This window comes from Quercus suber, unplaced genomic scaffold (assembly GCF_002906115.3).
Source record: "Quercus suber isolate HL8 unplaced genomic scaffold, Cork oak 2.0 scaffold_454, whole genome shotgun sequence".
In the NCBI taxonomy this organism is placed as follows: Eukaryota; Viridiplantae; Streptophyta; class Magnoliopsida; order Fagales; family Fagaceae; genus Quercus; species Quercus suber.
In genome coordinates this window covers 323,770-340,641 of record NW_027069905.1, presented here as the reverse complement: position 1 = coordinate 340,641, position 16,872 = coordinate 323,770, and the positions used below count along the sequence as shown (strand labels likewise).

The window sequence follows — 16,872 nt, the reverse complement described above, 5'->3', positions numbered from 1 at the left end:
ATCTTGTTAACTTTTCCTTCTCACGTCAAATGGTAATTGCACTGCACTGTATTCAAACAACCCCACATCCCAAGTGTTAAAAGACGAGAAAGAAAACATAAACATTTCCACATACCACAAATTTGATTGAATCAGTCATGCCTTGAACTTTTGCAACATTGATGATTGCATCCTCAATTTGAAGAGTGCAGCCCAGAACGTAGAAGATGCACTGCATTTACAATTTAAAGCAAATAGGTAATGAGGATGCTTAATCAATTACATCCGATAATGATATAAATTAATGAAGTGGAGAACAAATCCATCTTGCAAAGGATTGTTCATGATCAAGCAGATACCTTCCACTACATGAAAAAAATTTGAAGAATTAAGATAGATTACATATCTATTTTTAATACATTTGAGAGGAAATATCTCTCCATCAACCATAATAAGGAATTACTGCTCTCCTATATCTCTTCTATTATGTTAACACTAGTGTACCACCTCTTTAATGTGTATGGAAGAATTGCCCATCTTAAATCACCTGCCTAATGTTATAGCTGTGCATTAAAGAGACTTAAGAAACCTAAACATTTGCTGTTTCCCATGGAATAAAAAGGGACTCATTGAGATGAGGTATGCATAAATCAGTGGTAAAAGCCTGGCATAATCATTCCAAACCAACAGCAAGGTTGAAGCTAGGCCCAGCACCATTTTCAAGAGGCAGTATCACACCCCAGTTTCCCTTTGATTCTGGAGGCTCAATAACATATACTCCACCATTAGTTAGTCCAAGTGCAAACTGATTAGGTTGAGACGGATGAGCCGCAATGACAATGGGATAAATCCTTGAGCTGTCCAACAATAGCTTCATTAAAAAGGCAAACATGGAGTTTATAAATGTACATTAATTATCAGTACTTGTAAAACTATATATTGCTAATCAGAACCTGAGATTAGAAGGAAAATATGCATCAGGACTAATACGAGACCTCGGTTGGAGCGTTGTGGCAGTAAGAACCCACACGCTTCCATCTTCAACACTTACATATATTGACTGGCTATCACATGAATATGTAGCGTCTGTAACTGAACCGCATGATTCTTGGGGAACCCACTGTCACAGATAAAGTTTCTTAATAAACATAGTCATACAAAGCTATTCTCAACATGAAAAATTACCAATACTGCAAAAAATAACCTGCTTTCCCTGCATAAAAAGCAGGCAGATTTGAGAATGCATACATTGAATAAAAACCAGGCAGTTTTGAGCATGCATCCATCTATATTCAATGCAGTTGAGAGTAAGGCTCCATTTTTTTTTTTAGAATAAAATATTTAGTGAATAATGTTCAGTTTTTCCCAATATTTAGTACAATGGAGATTGCTAGTCAATGGAAAACGTTTACCTATCATTTTCCAGACTAAGCCTGGTGCCTTATCCCCACCCTCCTCAATCCCACCTCCCCCAACTCCTTTGTAGCACCATAGAAACCATCTTCCTCCCCTCCCCTTCCCACTCCCCCCCATGCCACAACCACCACCTCCCTTCTCCCACTGGCTAGCTGCACTGCCACCACCTTGCTCCCTCCTCCATGCGCCCACCACCAACCTCCCTCCCCACTCCCCTATGCCACCACCAACACCACCCTCCCCCCACCTCCACGCTACCATCACCACCTTTCCCCTATTCCTCTACACTACCACCACCAGCTCCCACCTCCCTGCCCCACCCCCTCACTCCTACCAACCCCTATTACCACAACCAACACTGACTACCAACTTGTGGTTTTTGTTGGTTTTAAAATAAAAAAATTTCAATGCAACCAAATGCTAAATTTTCCAGATTTCAAACCAAACAACCAAAAAAATCATTGCCCTTGAAAAATATTTCTACTTAACATTTACACATTTACCCTATGAAAATGTTTTATGTTGAAAACAACAGATGACTTGTCTCACAAAAACAAGCAATATTCACACTAATGATGACTCGACAATCAAACAATATACAAACTTAGAAAAAAATTAGAATACAAAACCCATTAATACTTTACATATTTAGGGTGCGTTTGTATAAGTTTTTGTGAAACGGTGTTTTGGGATTAAAATGGGCATTTGTAAAAAAGCTATAAAGATACTTATAAAAAGTAAAATTAAAAAAAGCTATAAAGAGTTGCTGTTGAGAAACGGCGTTTTGGGTTTTAAAAATGCTCTTTTAAACTCCCAAATCGCCTAACCAAACAAACTCTTATAAGTTTTGGTAAACACAAATAAGTGACACTGTGGCACTGCCTCATTTGCTCACTCTCCTACACTTTTGAGGACTACAGGAAATGAGCTAGGAGTCCGTTCCCTAACTGCTGGTAGAGTAGAGAATTTAAAAGGACAATTATGCAATGCCTCACAGACCTGCTTAAGGTACTCCAACTTTGGTGCCTTATATATGGCTATTTGAGTTTCATGAACAGCCAGCACGTGTATCTGGTCTTGGTGAAACTGAACACGGGTCTGTGCACAAGGAGATGATACACGCCCAGGGGGAATCTGCAAGAATTTACTAGCCTGCTTCTCCCACTCATCCATGCTCCATACACATAGCTGCAAATCAGTTCCAAAAAAAAAATTAATTAAAAAATAATATTCCATAATTCTTCATGTCTGTCACCCATGCACATAAAATAAGGAAACAACTCAATAAGAAGAATATTTCTCATTTCTTTCATCTGCAATTGCACCTAAACGGAGTAAAGAGAAATTGAGTGTACATCTTAATGAGCATCAAGTTACTCATGGACCTCAAATGGACCCATAGATGAAGCACAAAAACTGCAGTCACAATAATACAAAAAAGAGACTCAAAACTGTGTTGGAAAACTGTTCTGTAGATGCCACTGTTAGCAATATTGCAGTCTACAGAGCAGTCTGTAGAACACACTTGTAAAATATGTTATCCAAAACACACATGCTTTAGGTCTAAGAGAGAACTTCCACTGAGCTGGACACCTTTTTCCTTTAGATTCAAATGTGTCGACTGAACATATGTAATAGATACCAAGAAAAAATTAATGTTCCTGAAATATTCTCCAAAAAATTAAAAGCTTCAACTAGTTCTTAGTTTCAGTGAACTACAGCCTTATTTATTAGACAGATTAGCACTTTTTGACAATTGACCTCCTCCATTGAAACAAATTCCCAGACTGGACTTCTGTCCCCAATATCACAACATAATTTCTAGCCTCAACTTGTTACCTTTGACCCCTTTCTTCTTATATACAGCCAGGGACCAAAATAGTCAAAGGCTAAGGCACCAAGGCCTTGTATTGCCCAAGGCATGAGGCATTAGCCTAAGTGCAGCAAGGTGCCAAATTCTACATGTAATTATTATACATTTAGAACTTAAACTATATGTAATAATTAATCTAAGAACAGGCTCTATTAATTAATCTGAGAATAAACTATTTCAAAAAGGAACTATTTGTAAATTGAGAGAAGAAGAAGAAGAAGAAGAAACAAAGCAAAAGAGAGCTGTCCATGAGGTGAGAATGAGAAATAGTTACCAAAGAGGTGTGAGAGAATGAGAGAAGTATAGAAATAAGAAAGAACAAAATAAAAGGCTTAACTTACCAATTTAGTCCTCAAAACTATTGTTGTAAAGTTTAAATTGGTGCCTCAACTATTAATTATGTCAATTTGGTCCCTCAACTATAAATTGTGTCAACTTAGTCCCTCTCAAAATAAGTCAATCTCATCGTTGGATCTCCTCTCCATTCAAATGTTAATGAAATTATCTTATTTGACAAATAGAACATATGTAAAAGCTTATTATGTAGTGTAAAAATTACAAAATCATGTCATTTTCAACAATTAATTCCATTCATATTTAAACGGATTGGAGACCCAAGGATAACGTTTACTTAGTTGGGACAAAATTAACACAATTAATAGTTGACAAACCAATTGAACTTTGCCCAATAGTTAGAAGACCAAATTAGTAATTTAAGAAAATAAACCCATACCTATGGCCAACAGTGTGATCCGGAAGCCCTAGCGGTGAAGAAGACAAGGCAATTTTTTCAATTGCTTTGGTTATGTTTTACCTTTGCATTTCTTTTTTCCTTTTTTTCCTGCTTGAATTTGATGTTTGTGGTGGCTTAGCTCAACCCAACTTATTTGAAATTAAAAGTACAGAAATGTCCTCTTTCTCTTTCAAAATTACAAAACTATCCTTTTTTTTGTTGATTTTCATTGAGGCATTGTCTCATGCACCCTGATATTTGAATTGGGCCACCATAAGTTAATAATAATACATTAGGAGGAATCATTCTACTAAAAAAGGTTGTAACTAGGGCACAAGATTCTCACTTCTGCGGAATCTACAAAAGGTGGTTGGAAGACAACCTACCCCCAAATTTAGAGAGGTTGATTATAAAATGTGAACCCACACCATATCACTTGGGCAGAGAGCACTTGCCATCGCACCAAGGTTTTACCTCTAGGTATCATTCCACTAAATGAGAAAATTTCAAATTAAAAAGGCAACAAAGAATATAGGATTTTTCCTTAAAACAGATGGCCATTGTTCTGTTAGGCCCTAATGGTCTGTTTGGTAATAGAGATTTTCTAGGGTGGATTGAAAAGAAAGGAAAGAAAAGGGAAAGAGGGGTACACACTCATGCGCACACACTCAGAGAGAGAGGGAGAGAGAAAGTCTTATATGTTATATCTCCATTCCTTCTCATTGTGTAAAGAATATACCTGAGCATCAGCTCCTGATGATACAAGAATATTTAGAACGTTAGAAAAGGCAAGGCCAGTTACTCTCTTCTGGTGACCTTTGAGCTTGCTTTTGATCTATCCAACACCACATAAAAATTTTAATTGTCACTATATAGAATTCAAATGCACATTTTCATGTTAGTTTGCAATATAGATCATGGTTCAGGTTACTACCTCATCAAATCTGACATTGTAAATATCAATAGAAGAATCATCAATGCCTATGGCAACAATGTTGTTGTCTTGTGGGTAGAAAGCAACAAATGTTGCTGCAGGTGGTGGAGGCATGAATGTTGTCATCCTCTACACAAGAAATGCATAGGTTCATAATATTGGTACGTGTGCTTATCATAAACTCCTCAGGAAATTAGACCCCTGGAAAGATATTAGATAACATTGCCATTACCTCAAATGTCATCATATTATAAAGGGAACTTTTTCCACCAGATGCTGATATAAGATAAGAATCATTCTTTGAAAGAGCAAAGCAAGGAATAGCATCTTCAACCTTATCGTTTGTCATCAATACTCCATTGGAAGGTTGCCACAATTGTGGTGGCACACTAGAAGTTGCCTACAATCAGCAAAGCATTTGTGAATTGCTAAGTGTATTACAATAACAACATATTTCCCTCAAAAACAAGGGCATCCATACCTTCCCCTCATTTGCCTGCCATTTCCAAAGTTTGTGCACAGCATTGAATCCTAATGCCAATATGGCACCTCCTGAATTTGTATATGTCAACCTACTAATCTGAAATGGAGAAAGAACTATTAGAGTTAGGATTTAAAAAATAAAAAATAATACAGTTAACTTGAGCACTTCTTACTTTCATCTCATTTTTTCATTGTAGAAGTAGAATATATGATGTAGGACAAATGGGAGACTTTGTTTATGTGTGCTTGTGGTGGCTTAAACTTTAGGATTTCTGGATCTAGGATTTGGAACCTTTTAATAAAAAAGGTTAGGGTTAAAGAATGAATATGGTTTTAGAATAAATGAGAAAAAACTTTGATTTGGGTTGAAAAAAGGCAAAGAGAAATGGAAATCAAATTTAACCACATTCTGTGAACAGTGCATGTGAACAATGCACATGAATGGTGTGAGCGAACAGTAACTGTGTGAACAATGAACAATAGTGTGGGTGAACAATACTGCAAGAAAGAAAGAAGAAATGGAGGAAAAAGAATAATAAGGCCAGCATGCCTCAATACTCAAAACTCCCTATATTTATTTATCAACTTCTACTTGTTTGAGTACAATGACTCTAAATCTTAAGTTCTAGTAGAACTACAATTTCAACTTTGACTAGTACACTAAACCTAATTGAATTTAACCAAAACCCACACATAAAGACCTCTAAATTAAATAAGACTGACTTAATAATAAAAGTAAACCCAAGGCCCACAACCATGGCTCATACCCGTCAATTGCAGAATCACTAAGTTAGTCTAGAATCACCAATAAAATATAAAAATTTTGTTAACTACCATGTACACTTAGTGTTGGGCATTGCCTTAACCATAGACTTCCAAAGAAAAATATTGGTTCTCCAACCACACCATGGATGCACCAACAACATGTTTTCAAAAACATTGCTTTGGGATTTCAGGTATCAAATAGTAAATGTAAACCATTCTTTCATTGCAATTCTTTAGGCTATCTTGGGTTTTGTAATTGTCATGAGGTAGTTTTTGATAAAATCATTTACTTATAATATATATATATATATATATATAAACCAGCAAGTGTTTGACAGTAGACTAATACACTTGCCAACCTACTATTTTGAAAATAATAATGAAATGAACATTCTATAATATAGAAAACAGATATAGAAGTACATAATCTAATAATTGCTATTTACTATGTACATTTTTTTTTTTTTTTTGATAGGATATTTACTATGTACTTTAAACATCAGTTTGGCCAGTTAGAGCCTAAAAAGGACCCAACATGCTTATAATCAAAAACTATTTTTAAAATACTCCATTAAAAAGAAATATTTACTGAGTCATTCCAGGGACACAACAAAAATACACAAATTTCATAACATTTCCAAAATAGCCTACCACCTCACACAAGAGTAATTAAAAAAGAAATTTAATTGCAGATTGTGTGGATCCATGTTTTAAGTGATAGGCTAATTTTGGAATGTCGCGAAATCGTTGTGAATTTTTGTTGTGTCCCTAGATTATTGATAATTATTTAAATTTTAGGTAAAAATTGAATAACAAGTATGAAATGGGTTACCATGTACAAGAGCCTAACAAGAATCAAAGCTGAAAGTTTTTGGAAATTAATTTCGGAATATACGAGCCTAATTAGAACAAGTAATTATATTCCTTCCCTTCAGATATATGGTCATTTCCTACGTTGCACAGACACGAAAAATGGCCAAGTACTTGCGTCAGACACAGGTACTGATAAGACACGGCTGCAAAAGCACCCAATGCATAACAGAGAAGGAAAAAAAAATGATTCCTGGCACATCCCAGACACATATAATAATATATAATAACCATCAGTATACAACTTGGTATCAAACCCAAGTACACCAGATGCTACAGTGCTTGAGATCATGGATGGAGTGAAACAGGCACCGCCCAATACAGCATAAATTGTTGTTAGACTTGCTCTTTCAACAACACCAAACACATACATAGAATCATTGTGGATTCATCTGATAGTACCAAACAATCTTAGGCAGACAGGATCATCAAAAGCGTGACGATTTAAAATCATAACATCTTCCATTAATCCAACACTTTCAATCCGGCTTAGTTTTATATCTCACATAGAAGTAGGAGGAGCTGATAAATAAAGAAAGCTAATGTGGATGCATTCAAGATGTAAAGCAGAGACTAGAGCTAAAACCACCCAGCAGCATAGTGTTCAAAGCATAAAGTAAATAAAGTAACATAATATGTGTTGTATAGGATGATGAGAAAACTAACAAGGCTGCAAGGGCATTTGATCTATAATAAATAGCACTAGTAAACCTTGTGATCTGATAACTTACAATGTAATTTCTCTCAGTGGTAATACATGTAACTGTCTACAAAAAGAGTGCAGCAAAGGTTGCATTTGTTCATGGATGGCACTAGTGCCCCAGCACCACAGAATTGCCACGAAATTATCACCAAAAGAATGGATTCATGGATATGTCATATTAAATAACTTAGTCTATGGCTTGACAAGCAGAACGCGAGTTTGAGGCAGCAACACTATTGCATGGAACTACACAACAAGAGTTAGATATGCCCAGCACTTATATTGCCCAGATGTGATCTGCCGTGCTCCCTACAATACTATTACTAATCCAGCCATGCTGATAATTTATCAAATCATCATAGACGAGAACAACTACCCATGGGCAATCCAAAGTGAATCTAACAACATGGACTTGAACTTGCAGAATTAGGCAGTCATGTAAGCATCAATTTATTTTCCCCAAAAATGGGTCAAGAGTCAAGACCCCCTCACATTCTTAGTATATGGTCATCAAAGATCATGGCATCAATAACTTAAGTTGAATATTTTTTTTCCATTATGAATTGTAGCAGCAAATATAAAAATACGTTGGCACAACTCAAACTAGGGAAAAAATACCACACAAAAACAAGAAGAAAAAGAAAAGTGGCCCAACTACCTAGAAAACCAAAGTTTAGTTGTATGCAGAATGATGGGAGACAAATATACTGGGATACTTCATATTAACTTCAGTGGAGCCTTTTTTTTTTCTTGTTTGGGGGGCAGGGAGCAGATAATTACCCTTACAGGCATCAGGCAGTCAGGAAGCTGAAGGGAACGAAGCTGAGACGGTTTATTGAATTCAGTCAGCATCCAAGTGTTAGATTTCTCCAGTTCATCAGTATGATTTGGTTTCATATCTGGCAAACGTCGGCTATCTCCATTCTAATAAGTATCAAGAATTAAAAATTGGACCCCAAAAAGAATTTCAGTAAGGTTCAACGATGATTTAATCATATGCTCAGGAAAAATATATATATATATATATATATTATAAATCGTGGGACAATTTAATACTCATTATAAAGACTTTAAAACTCCTATGCAAAGAAGCATCCCAACTATTGACATGACATAGGCATCGAGCTCACCTGTCCAGCCATCACTGTCATCAGTGCACTTCTATCTGCAACCCCAATGCTTGTTCCAGCAGTTGAACTGGAAGAACCAAAGGTGCGAATTATTACTCCCTGCAAAATAAACAGTGCATTTAACAAGCATGTACACATTTGAAGTTGCTATAAGAATTAAAAGAAAGGAGTACCTGCACAACAGTTGCAGAAGCCTTTCTGTAAAAGGAAAAGACATTCCCATCAGCATTTGCAAGTATTTTGATTCCATTCATTCAGCCACAACAACAACAAAAAAATAGTTCTTTGATTCCATTCTCCTTGTTCATATAGCCAGAATTATCCCTTGTTAAATGAAATGAACAAATGAATGCAAGGACAAGCCTAAAAGTCAGAGTAACATGCACAAAGAACCTTTGAACAAAGGATCTTTTTTATTCTTTTTAACAGAACTTGAGACAAAGCATGGCTCCATTAGGAATGACTGAAATTGATTCTTCTATTCAAATAGGGCTTATATTAGGAAATGCCTTTTTTACTTAACCCTATGTAGGTCGTTGACATTTGAATTTTAGTAGTAAATTAGTTAAGTAGCTTGTGATCATACAATTTTCATAATCTTCTTGTTGTTTGATCAAATGCTTTAAGTAAATAACTTATAGCAGAAATACATTTAGGATTATAGTGTACAACCTTTAGTGTTGTCATATGGTGAATGTGTATAAAACTCCTAAACAATGTTGAGATTTGGAGTATCATACACACCTGATAGTAACATAGAAAAGTTAGATCCTTTTCATGTGGATATATGCACACACCAGCGGCATGCGAACCCTTTTTTTTTTGGCTACATTCAGAGTATATTGTCTACTGTAATGCTTTGCTTTATTACTTCAATCATCCTAACTCCAGGAACTCTACATATTTTGCTGAATTTACTACACTAAACTGACTCTTGTGTTTACGTACAACCTTTGTTAGGAATATGGGATACAAATCCAAATTTTGGCCTGCATATAACTATTTATCACACTCATTCCATAAATAAACTCAAACACTCAAGAAGCACATTTGAATGGAAAATTCATACCTCTTACAATTAACTGAGTCCTCTGTTCTTGGTTCAGAAGCAATCTGCTATTCTGCTCAGCTTAGATCTTTGTCCCACATATTATTATTTATTCTTTTTTTTTATTTTTGATAAGTAATAAGATTTTCCTGAAAACAAAAGTGCAAAGCCTAAGTACACGGGAAGTATACAATAGCAACAAACAACTAAGACCTAAATTACAAGTTTATATGAACTCTAAACCAGAAGAACAAACATCCCCGGTATTCCTTGACCAATCAAACAAAGATCTAAGAACGAAGAGTTTCACATGAAGGATGCTTCAATCAAACAATCCAACATTGTGTTCCCTCCAAATAGACCACATCAAACATAGTGGGATAGCATTCCACACATCATAACTTTGATTGCTTTTGAAGCTGCCTCTGCAAAAAGGTGGGAGGTCTTTCACTGAGTAAAACATGACCCAGTAGACACCAAATAAACATTAAACCATGGACCACAAATCCCTAGCAATGGCACAATGAAGATCATTTATGTTCTACCTATCCACTCTGCAAGTACAACACTAACTAACAATGGTGATCATATGCTTATGAAGATGATTTATGCTATCACTCATCCATACAAAACCAATCAGCTTATCCAATTTGATCTCATATTGCCATTCACAATTTACTATCTGTATGATGGTTCTTATTCACATCCTCGTTAAAAAGTTACCACCTCAATTTACTAAATAATGATTGGGATGGATGTGAGGAATGAGTAATGGGACACAAACTGGATCGGGACCAAGTTGATGAAAAGGATGCAGTACTATAGAGTTGAAGCTGTGGTGATAAGGAAGTGAGTATTCATAGGATTGGCAATCTGAATTGTCCGTGCAAGAGTCCGTCTATGCTTTTCCATCAATAAAGAGCTTCCACAGTCCACGGTAACATTTATTGAAGAAGCCACAAGTGTAATCTAATCCAAGGAGACTGACTTCATATCTAATTCTCAATTAATCCATTTCTTCTTCATTCAAATTTTCTTTGAACTCCAATAATTTCTCAATTAAGTTGCCATTGATTATAGAAACAGGTTTGGAGTTTGGGATGACATAGGTGACAGGCTTGAGCCTAAAAAAAGCCTCCGATGACAGTAAATAAAAAAAAAAAAAAAGGAGAGAAAGCACTTGAGGGAGAACAGAAGAAGTGAAGGGAAGATTTTTTAAGCCATTCTAGGATTTGTGTAGGAGAACCATTACTTAAAAATTAAACAATCCAATAACCAAGGAACTGACACTTTGAAAAATATGAAAATTGATTAGTGGAAGATGTGGTCCCATTGGAAGATGACAACATTTGACAAGCCTTTAAATTCTAAAATAGTACGCTTAAACAATTTTATATATATATCAAATTCAAAAAAGGTTAACATCAACAATTTTATATGCAATGTATGACGAATATAAATATATCATATATCAAATTCACTAATAAATTGTTTCAGAGGTCTATGATAAATCTACACGCATTTGATGGAAGCATATGAGATTATATAATCTTTAAGAGGTTCCTAAAGGTTTTTCTTTTCTTTTATTAGTAGAATGTGGTTTCATAAAGTTTCAGATGCAGGCCACTAATAAAAGCAAAATTCACTGTGGGGAAGGTTCTTAGTATATTACGGAAGGATTGTAACACAATTGAGAATTTCCAAATTTCAACTTACTAAAATGAAAAAGTAAGCTGATCACTGTAACTCACATGTAGCTTCTGAAGTAGAAATCCAGTCATTCAACTGACTTCACCTGCAAATGGAATATAATTCAATAATATGTGGTACTTGTCAAAGTTTGAATGACACTGGTTGTGGTGCATGGAACAAAACTAATTGCAACAGATCCCATATAGTAGGGAAGGAAAAATTCTTTTCTTTTCTTTTTTCTGCTTTCTGTTTTTGAACATTCATCTGTCTTAAGAAAATATTACTATGTTGAAAGTAATGATGCACAATCTGTTTTATGCACCTCACAAAGTTCAATTAGATATATTATTCATTCATTTTTCTTTGTAGGTAAATCTACAACTTAGATAGAGGCAGAGTGTTGAACCATAAGCTGAACCTCAACCCTTACTTAAGGGGGTGAGATTCCATTTGGTCCAAAGACAATTGGCAAGCATGTTCTTCATAATTAAGTAGATTAAGATACAAAGCATGCATCGGGGGTGCCCCCGTGGTATCAACAAGGCTCAAAAATGTCATTTCTGATTCGAAACTACAATAATGTTACAAGCCACCAAGGCCAATTGTTTTGCTCAAATTAAATTTTTCTTTTTTCTTTTTTACATTATGTCCCAATATGGCTGCATAGACTACTGTAATATCAAAAAAAAAAAAAAAAAAATTGATGCTTTCATGCTCTGGGTATTGCTCCTGCTGTCACTCTCATTGTAGAGTCTGGTAAGCTACATTGAAAGTGTGAAAAGCAATGAAAATGTACCTAGAAAATTGAACAGCAAAAGGTGACGAAGGACACCAAGTCTAAGTTACCTTAAACACAAATCATCATGAAACACAGAAAAAAGTTTAACATACAGAGCAATGGGATTAGGCTGAAATATGATTTATTAGATTGTTTGAATAGAAGTTAAAAATGTGATTAGGCAGACATAAGTTAGAATCTTCATATCTATAGCCAGACTTTGTTTCAATACTATATTACATATTACAACAAAAAACTCTTCCAAAAAAAGAAAAACTAAATAGTGAAGAAAAAGAAGGAAACCTTTTTAGATCACCATAATTCACAAAACCCATGAAGAATTTGGAGTATGTGAAAATATACACATGGGAAAATTGCAAAAAGGACTATAAAAACTAAGATTTGGCAGAAATGAAGGTAGTTACCTCAGTGTTGGATAAAACCCACTCAACAAGTTTGTGAGTCCAGCTTCTCCTGCATTAAGATACAAAAAAAAAAAAAAATTCATATCTATAGCCAGACTTTGTTTCAATACTATATTACATATTACAACAAAAAACTCTTCCAAAAAAAGAAAAACTAAATAGTGAAGAAAAAGAAGGAAACCTTTTTAGATCACCATAATTCACAAAACCCATGAAGAATTTGGAGTATGTGAAAATATACACATGGGAAAATTGCAAAAAGGACTATAAAAACTAAGATTTGGCAGAAATGAAGGTAGTTACCTCAGTGTTGGATAAAACCCACTCAACAAGTTTGTGAGTCCAGCTTCTCCTGCATTAAGATACAAAAAAAAAAAAAAAAATTTGAAACAAAATTTAGAGATGCAAATAGTTAAAACCAATTGTACTCAATTAACTAGTGACAGAAACTGAAGCGTGTTACAAGAACAAGACAACTAAAATAAAATAAAATAAAATAAAAAGGTTTTATTAAAAGATGGGTATAGAAGAGTTCACCTTTGGCATCAGATCATCAGATTATCAGTACAGTCTCCATTCAGCCTTTTTCTTCTTACTCGTTCGGAAATGCCAGTGTTTTATTAATTCCTCTCTCTCTCTCTCTCTCTCTCTCTCTCGTGTTTTGCTTTTCCCTTCTTTTCTTTTTTCTTATTTCATTTTAATTGGATCCTAGATACAAGGAAAAGGTATTTATTGTATTTTGTTTTCATTTCTGAAAATGTAAATTCATTTTCTCAAAAAAAAAAAAAATCTGAACCTGATTTTGGGATAAATAACACAGGAGTTGAGGAACCAAAAAATAAAAATAAAAACACCGAAATAACCCCATTTGGCGAGGAAATTTTGGATTTAGCAATATTTTAGCAATTATTTCCTTAGTTGGCATGTTTTTGAAATATTTTAACAAATTAGCATCTCGAGTCTTAAATGCTCGAGTTTTAAAGACTCGAATTCCAAGTTGACATGGAAAAATAATTTATATGAAATTCAAATATCTAAGACTTAAGTTCCATTAAAAAAAAAAAAAAAAAAGACCCATCATAACCCACAGCAAGAACTCGAGTCTTTAGTTCCATGTGAATTTTTTTTTCAACATCAAATTACCACAACTTGAAACTCGAGGTTTAGAAACTTGAGTTTAATGAAGAAACTCAAGTTTTAAAATCTCGAGATGCTAGTTTGTAAAATAATTTTACAAACATGCCAACTAATGAAATAATGCTAAATTCAAAATTCCTCCCCATTTAGCACTTAATTTTATTTTTGGATAAAAAATATAATTTATAAAAATAAATTAAAAAAAAAAAAAAAACCTACTTCTTTCATTCTTTGGCTACTTTGCAAACTTTTTTTTTTTTTTGAGAAACCCCCCAAGAAAATGGGGGAGAGACAATTCATTACGGTAAATCAGCAATGTACACAGAATCAAACTCAGGGGGAGTTTCCTCCATCCAAACCTGGAATGGGGCGAAATTACAAGTAGATCTTGCTAAACAATGCGCAAGTTTGCAAACTTTATTTTATGTTTGAATTGTTGTATTTTTATACTTTGAGAATATTTTGTAATGTTAGAAGTTGTTTTTTTTTTTTTTTTAAATGTTTTATGGAATATAAATCAATAAATGATATATTTTAAATCAAATTTTAATAAATTATGTAGCAACTACTTTCTTTTTGTTGTCACATAACTCATTATGCAACAATTGTTGCATACAAGTATGCAGCAAAACATTTCCCTTGTATATATATATATATATATATATATATATAAAAGAGGATTCTCCTCTTTGATCTAAACTTTTTTTTCAAGTTCAAAAATACCCTCACCAGTAAACAATGATTCTTACAAATGTTCCAGGATTAAGGTTAATAATGTCACACTATTCTCCAAAAATTTTCCTTTATTGAACTGGACTTTTATATGATTTAAAAAATACCCCCATTAACAATGACTAAAAGAGAACTCCTAAAATTTAGATTTTTTTTTCCTTCACGTTCATCTTTTTCTATCCAAATAAAACATCTGCCGTTATAATAAAAAATTTAAAAAAAAAAAACCTGTAACTCTTTTTTTTCCCCAAAATTTAGCCATCTGTTTTTCCTTTTTCATCCGAATAAAACACTTCCATTTTTTGATATAAAAAATAATAAATAAATAACCTCTTATCCAATAGCCACATACAATTACTATTCATTTAAAAAAAAAATTACTTATCTTATCCCAATCTTTTCTCCATATCACTTTTATTATTATTATTGCAAGGCCCCATCACACCACTTTCAAATAGAGGTTCAAAAATGAAATTACAATTACAGCCTATCTCTAAAGCTTATTTATATTTGTTTAGAAAAAAAAATATATATATATATATATATATCACATTCATCTTTTTGTTTTTTAAAAAATCTCACATCATAAAAAGTCCTCTACCCACACGCAACAATCTTGAATTAGTATACTTGAAAAAGTTTTTTTCTCTAAAAAAAAATAGAAGATTTATATATATACACACACAAACACTTGGTTGGACGTGTACTCACTAAGTCAATGCAGAGGCAAAGAATCTACTCCAAGCATGAGTGGGGCGGACGTGGAGAATAGGAAATTCGCCTCATACTTGTTGGATGTAGACGCGTGAGTAAAGTCTCACATTGAATAATGATAAAGAAGAATAAGTTATTAATATGGCATAGTTGAGCTCGTACACATTATGCTTAGGTCTTTTGAGTTAAATGTGTCTCTATATATTATATTAACTATTTGAAGAAAAAAAAAAAAACTATTCAAGAAGTCTCCGTAGAGAGTTTTTAATGGTACCTATTATTATTTTTATTTATTAGGCAAATCCAAATGTCAAATATCATGATCAATTTTTTGTTTTTTTTTTTAGAGAGAAATATCATGATCAATTTTATAATTATTATTTTTTAGGAAAAAATATCATGATCAATTGATTATGAATGAATGTAAAGTCCTACCAACAAAAATTGAATGAAAGTAAACGCATAGTCATAGGCAGCACTATTTATGGAGTAGAAAGAAATCACATTGGAATGTGTGCATGGGTCGGGTTGAAGGAATTTTTTGACCTAACTTACCATGGTGAGTCAAAACAAATTTAACCCAACCCAACCTATCATATAAATCCAACTCAACTCAACTCAACCCACATGGGTGAGATTAAACCTATGGATTGGACAATTTTATTATTATTATTAAATTGAGTAGAAAAAATATAAATATAAATATAAATATATTAAAAAAACTCAAAGATTAGTATCAATGTAATTCCTTGAAAGCAAACAATACTAATGACTAAACAACAATAGTAATTTACTAGGGTTTGTGTGAACTAATTAGCTTTTATATAGTATAGGAAGAGTTGGTTATTTTAAAAATTTTATTAATTATATAATATATTTTAAATATATATATATATATATTAAATATATAAATGAGTTGGGTTAGATTTAGCGAGTTTGAAATTTTATGACCCAAATCCAACCTGACCTGCTATCAAAAAATTTTTTATAACCCAACCCAACCTACTAAGGCCTAAAAATTGACCCAATCCGGCAAGTTAGATTGAGTTGAGTCAGTTTTAACGAGTTGACTAAACACCCCTAATTGAAACTAACACGACACGTTTCTTTTACTACTTTTCTATGATCATCAGATTAAATTAGAAAATGGATTGGCGTTCTTCTGTTTCCCATTAAACATTATTTAAAATAAATAAATAAATAACAAGAAGTCTTCTCTGATTGGAGCGTAGATGTCACATCGAACAAGCGCGCGTGACCACCATTTCCTCGCACTCCCCCGTCAGAGGCTAGCGTGCCATTAGTGAAAGTAACTCATATATTCCCTTAACACCTTACACTTCCGTATATTTCCAAACAACCCCCAAAACTTTTTACATTCCAACACAAGCACAAGGACCTCCCTCGTCAACCCCAAATACTAAACCCAAAGAAAAGGGAAAATTAATTTTTTAACCCTA

The 16,872-nt window shown here is 33.7% G+C and overlaps 1 protein-coding gene across 5 annotated transcripts; it reads right to left on the bottom strand.

Moving 5' to 3' along the window:
- Nucleotides 1-234: 234 nt before the first annotated feature.
- Nucleotides 235-13,550, bottom strand: LOC111991939 (topless-related protein 4). 5 transcript variants are annotated; one of them, XM_065762353.1, is made up of 14 exons: nucleotides 13,367-13,548; nucleotides 13,133-13,181; nucleotides 11,651-11,729; nucleotides 9,956-10,083; nucleotides 9,060-9,084; nucleotides 8,887-8,985; nucleotides 8,537-8,680; nucleotides 5,417-5,515; nucleotides 5,168-5,335; nucleotides 4,936-5,064; nucleotides 4,741-4,836; nucleotides 2,395-2,583; nucleotides 933-1,099; nucleotides 235-836 (listed from the first exon to the last, which is right to left on the bottom strand). In XM_065762353.1, exons 6-14 carry the CDS (start codon nucleotides 8,905-8,907, stop codon nucleotides 653-655), a joined length of 1,197 nt encoding a protein of 398 aa, XP_065618425.1. In that variant the 5' UTR covers nucleotides 8,908-8,985; nucleotides 9,060-9,084; nucleotides 9,956-10,083; nucleotides 11,651-11,729; nucleotides 13,133-13,181; nucleotides 13,367-13,548; the 3' UTR covers nucleotides 235-652. The 5 variants fall into 5 exon arrangements, with proteins under 5 accessions (XP_065618425.1, XP_065618424.1, XP_023879514.1 ...); XM_065762352.1 differs by having other exon boundaries at nucleotides 11,686-11,729; XM_024023746.2 differs by lacking the exon at nucleotides 13,133-13,181 and adding an exon at nucleotides 12,830-12,878.
- Between the last annotated feature and the right edge of the window lie 3,322 nt (nucleotides 13,551-16,872).

Bases quoted from the DNA above. Each gene is read 5' to 3' on its own strand.
- LOC111991939 (XM_065762353.1), bottom strand. From the start codon at position 8,907: ATGACAGTGATGGCTGGACAG. The intron at 2,584-4,740 runs GTATATTCTTTA...ACTGATTTGCAG, and splicing joins CATCAGGAGCTGATGCTCAG to CTATGTGTATGGAGCATGGA. The intron at 1,100-2,394 runs GTCTGTGAGGCA...TATCTGTGACAG, and splicing joins AGTTGGAGTACCTTAAGCAG to TGGGTTCCCCAAGAATCATG.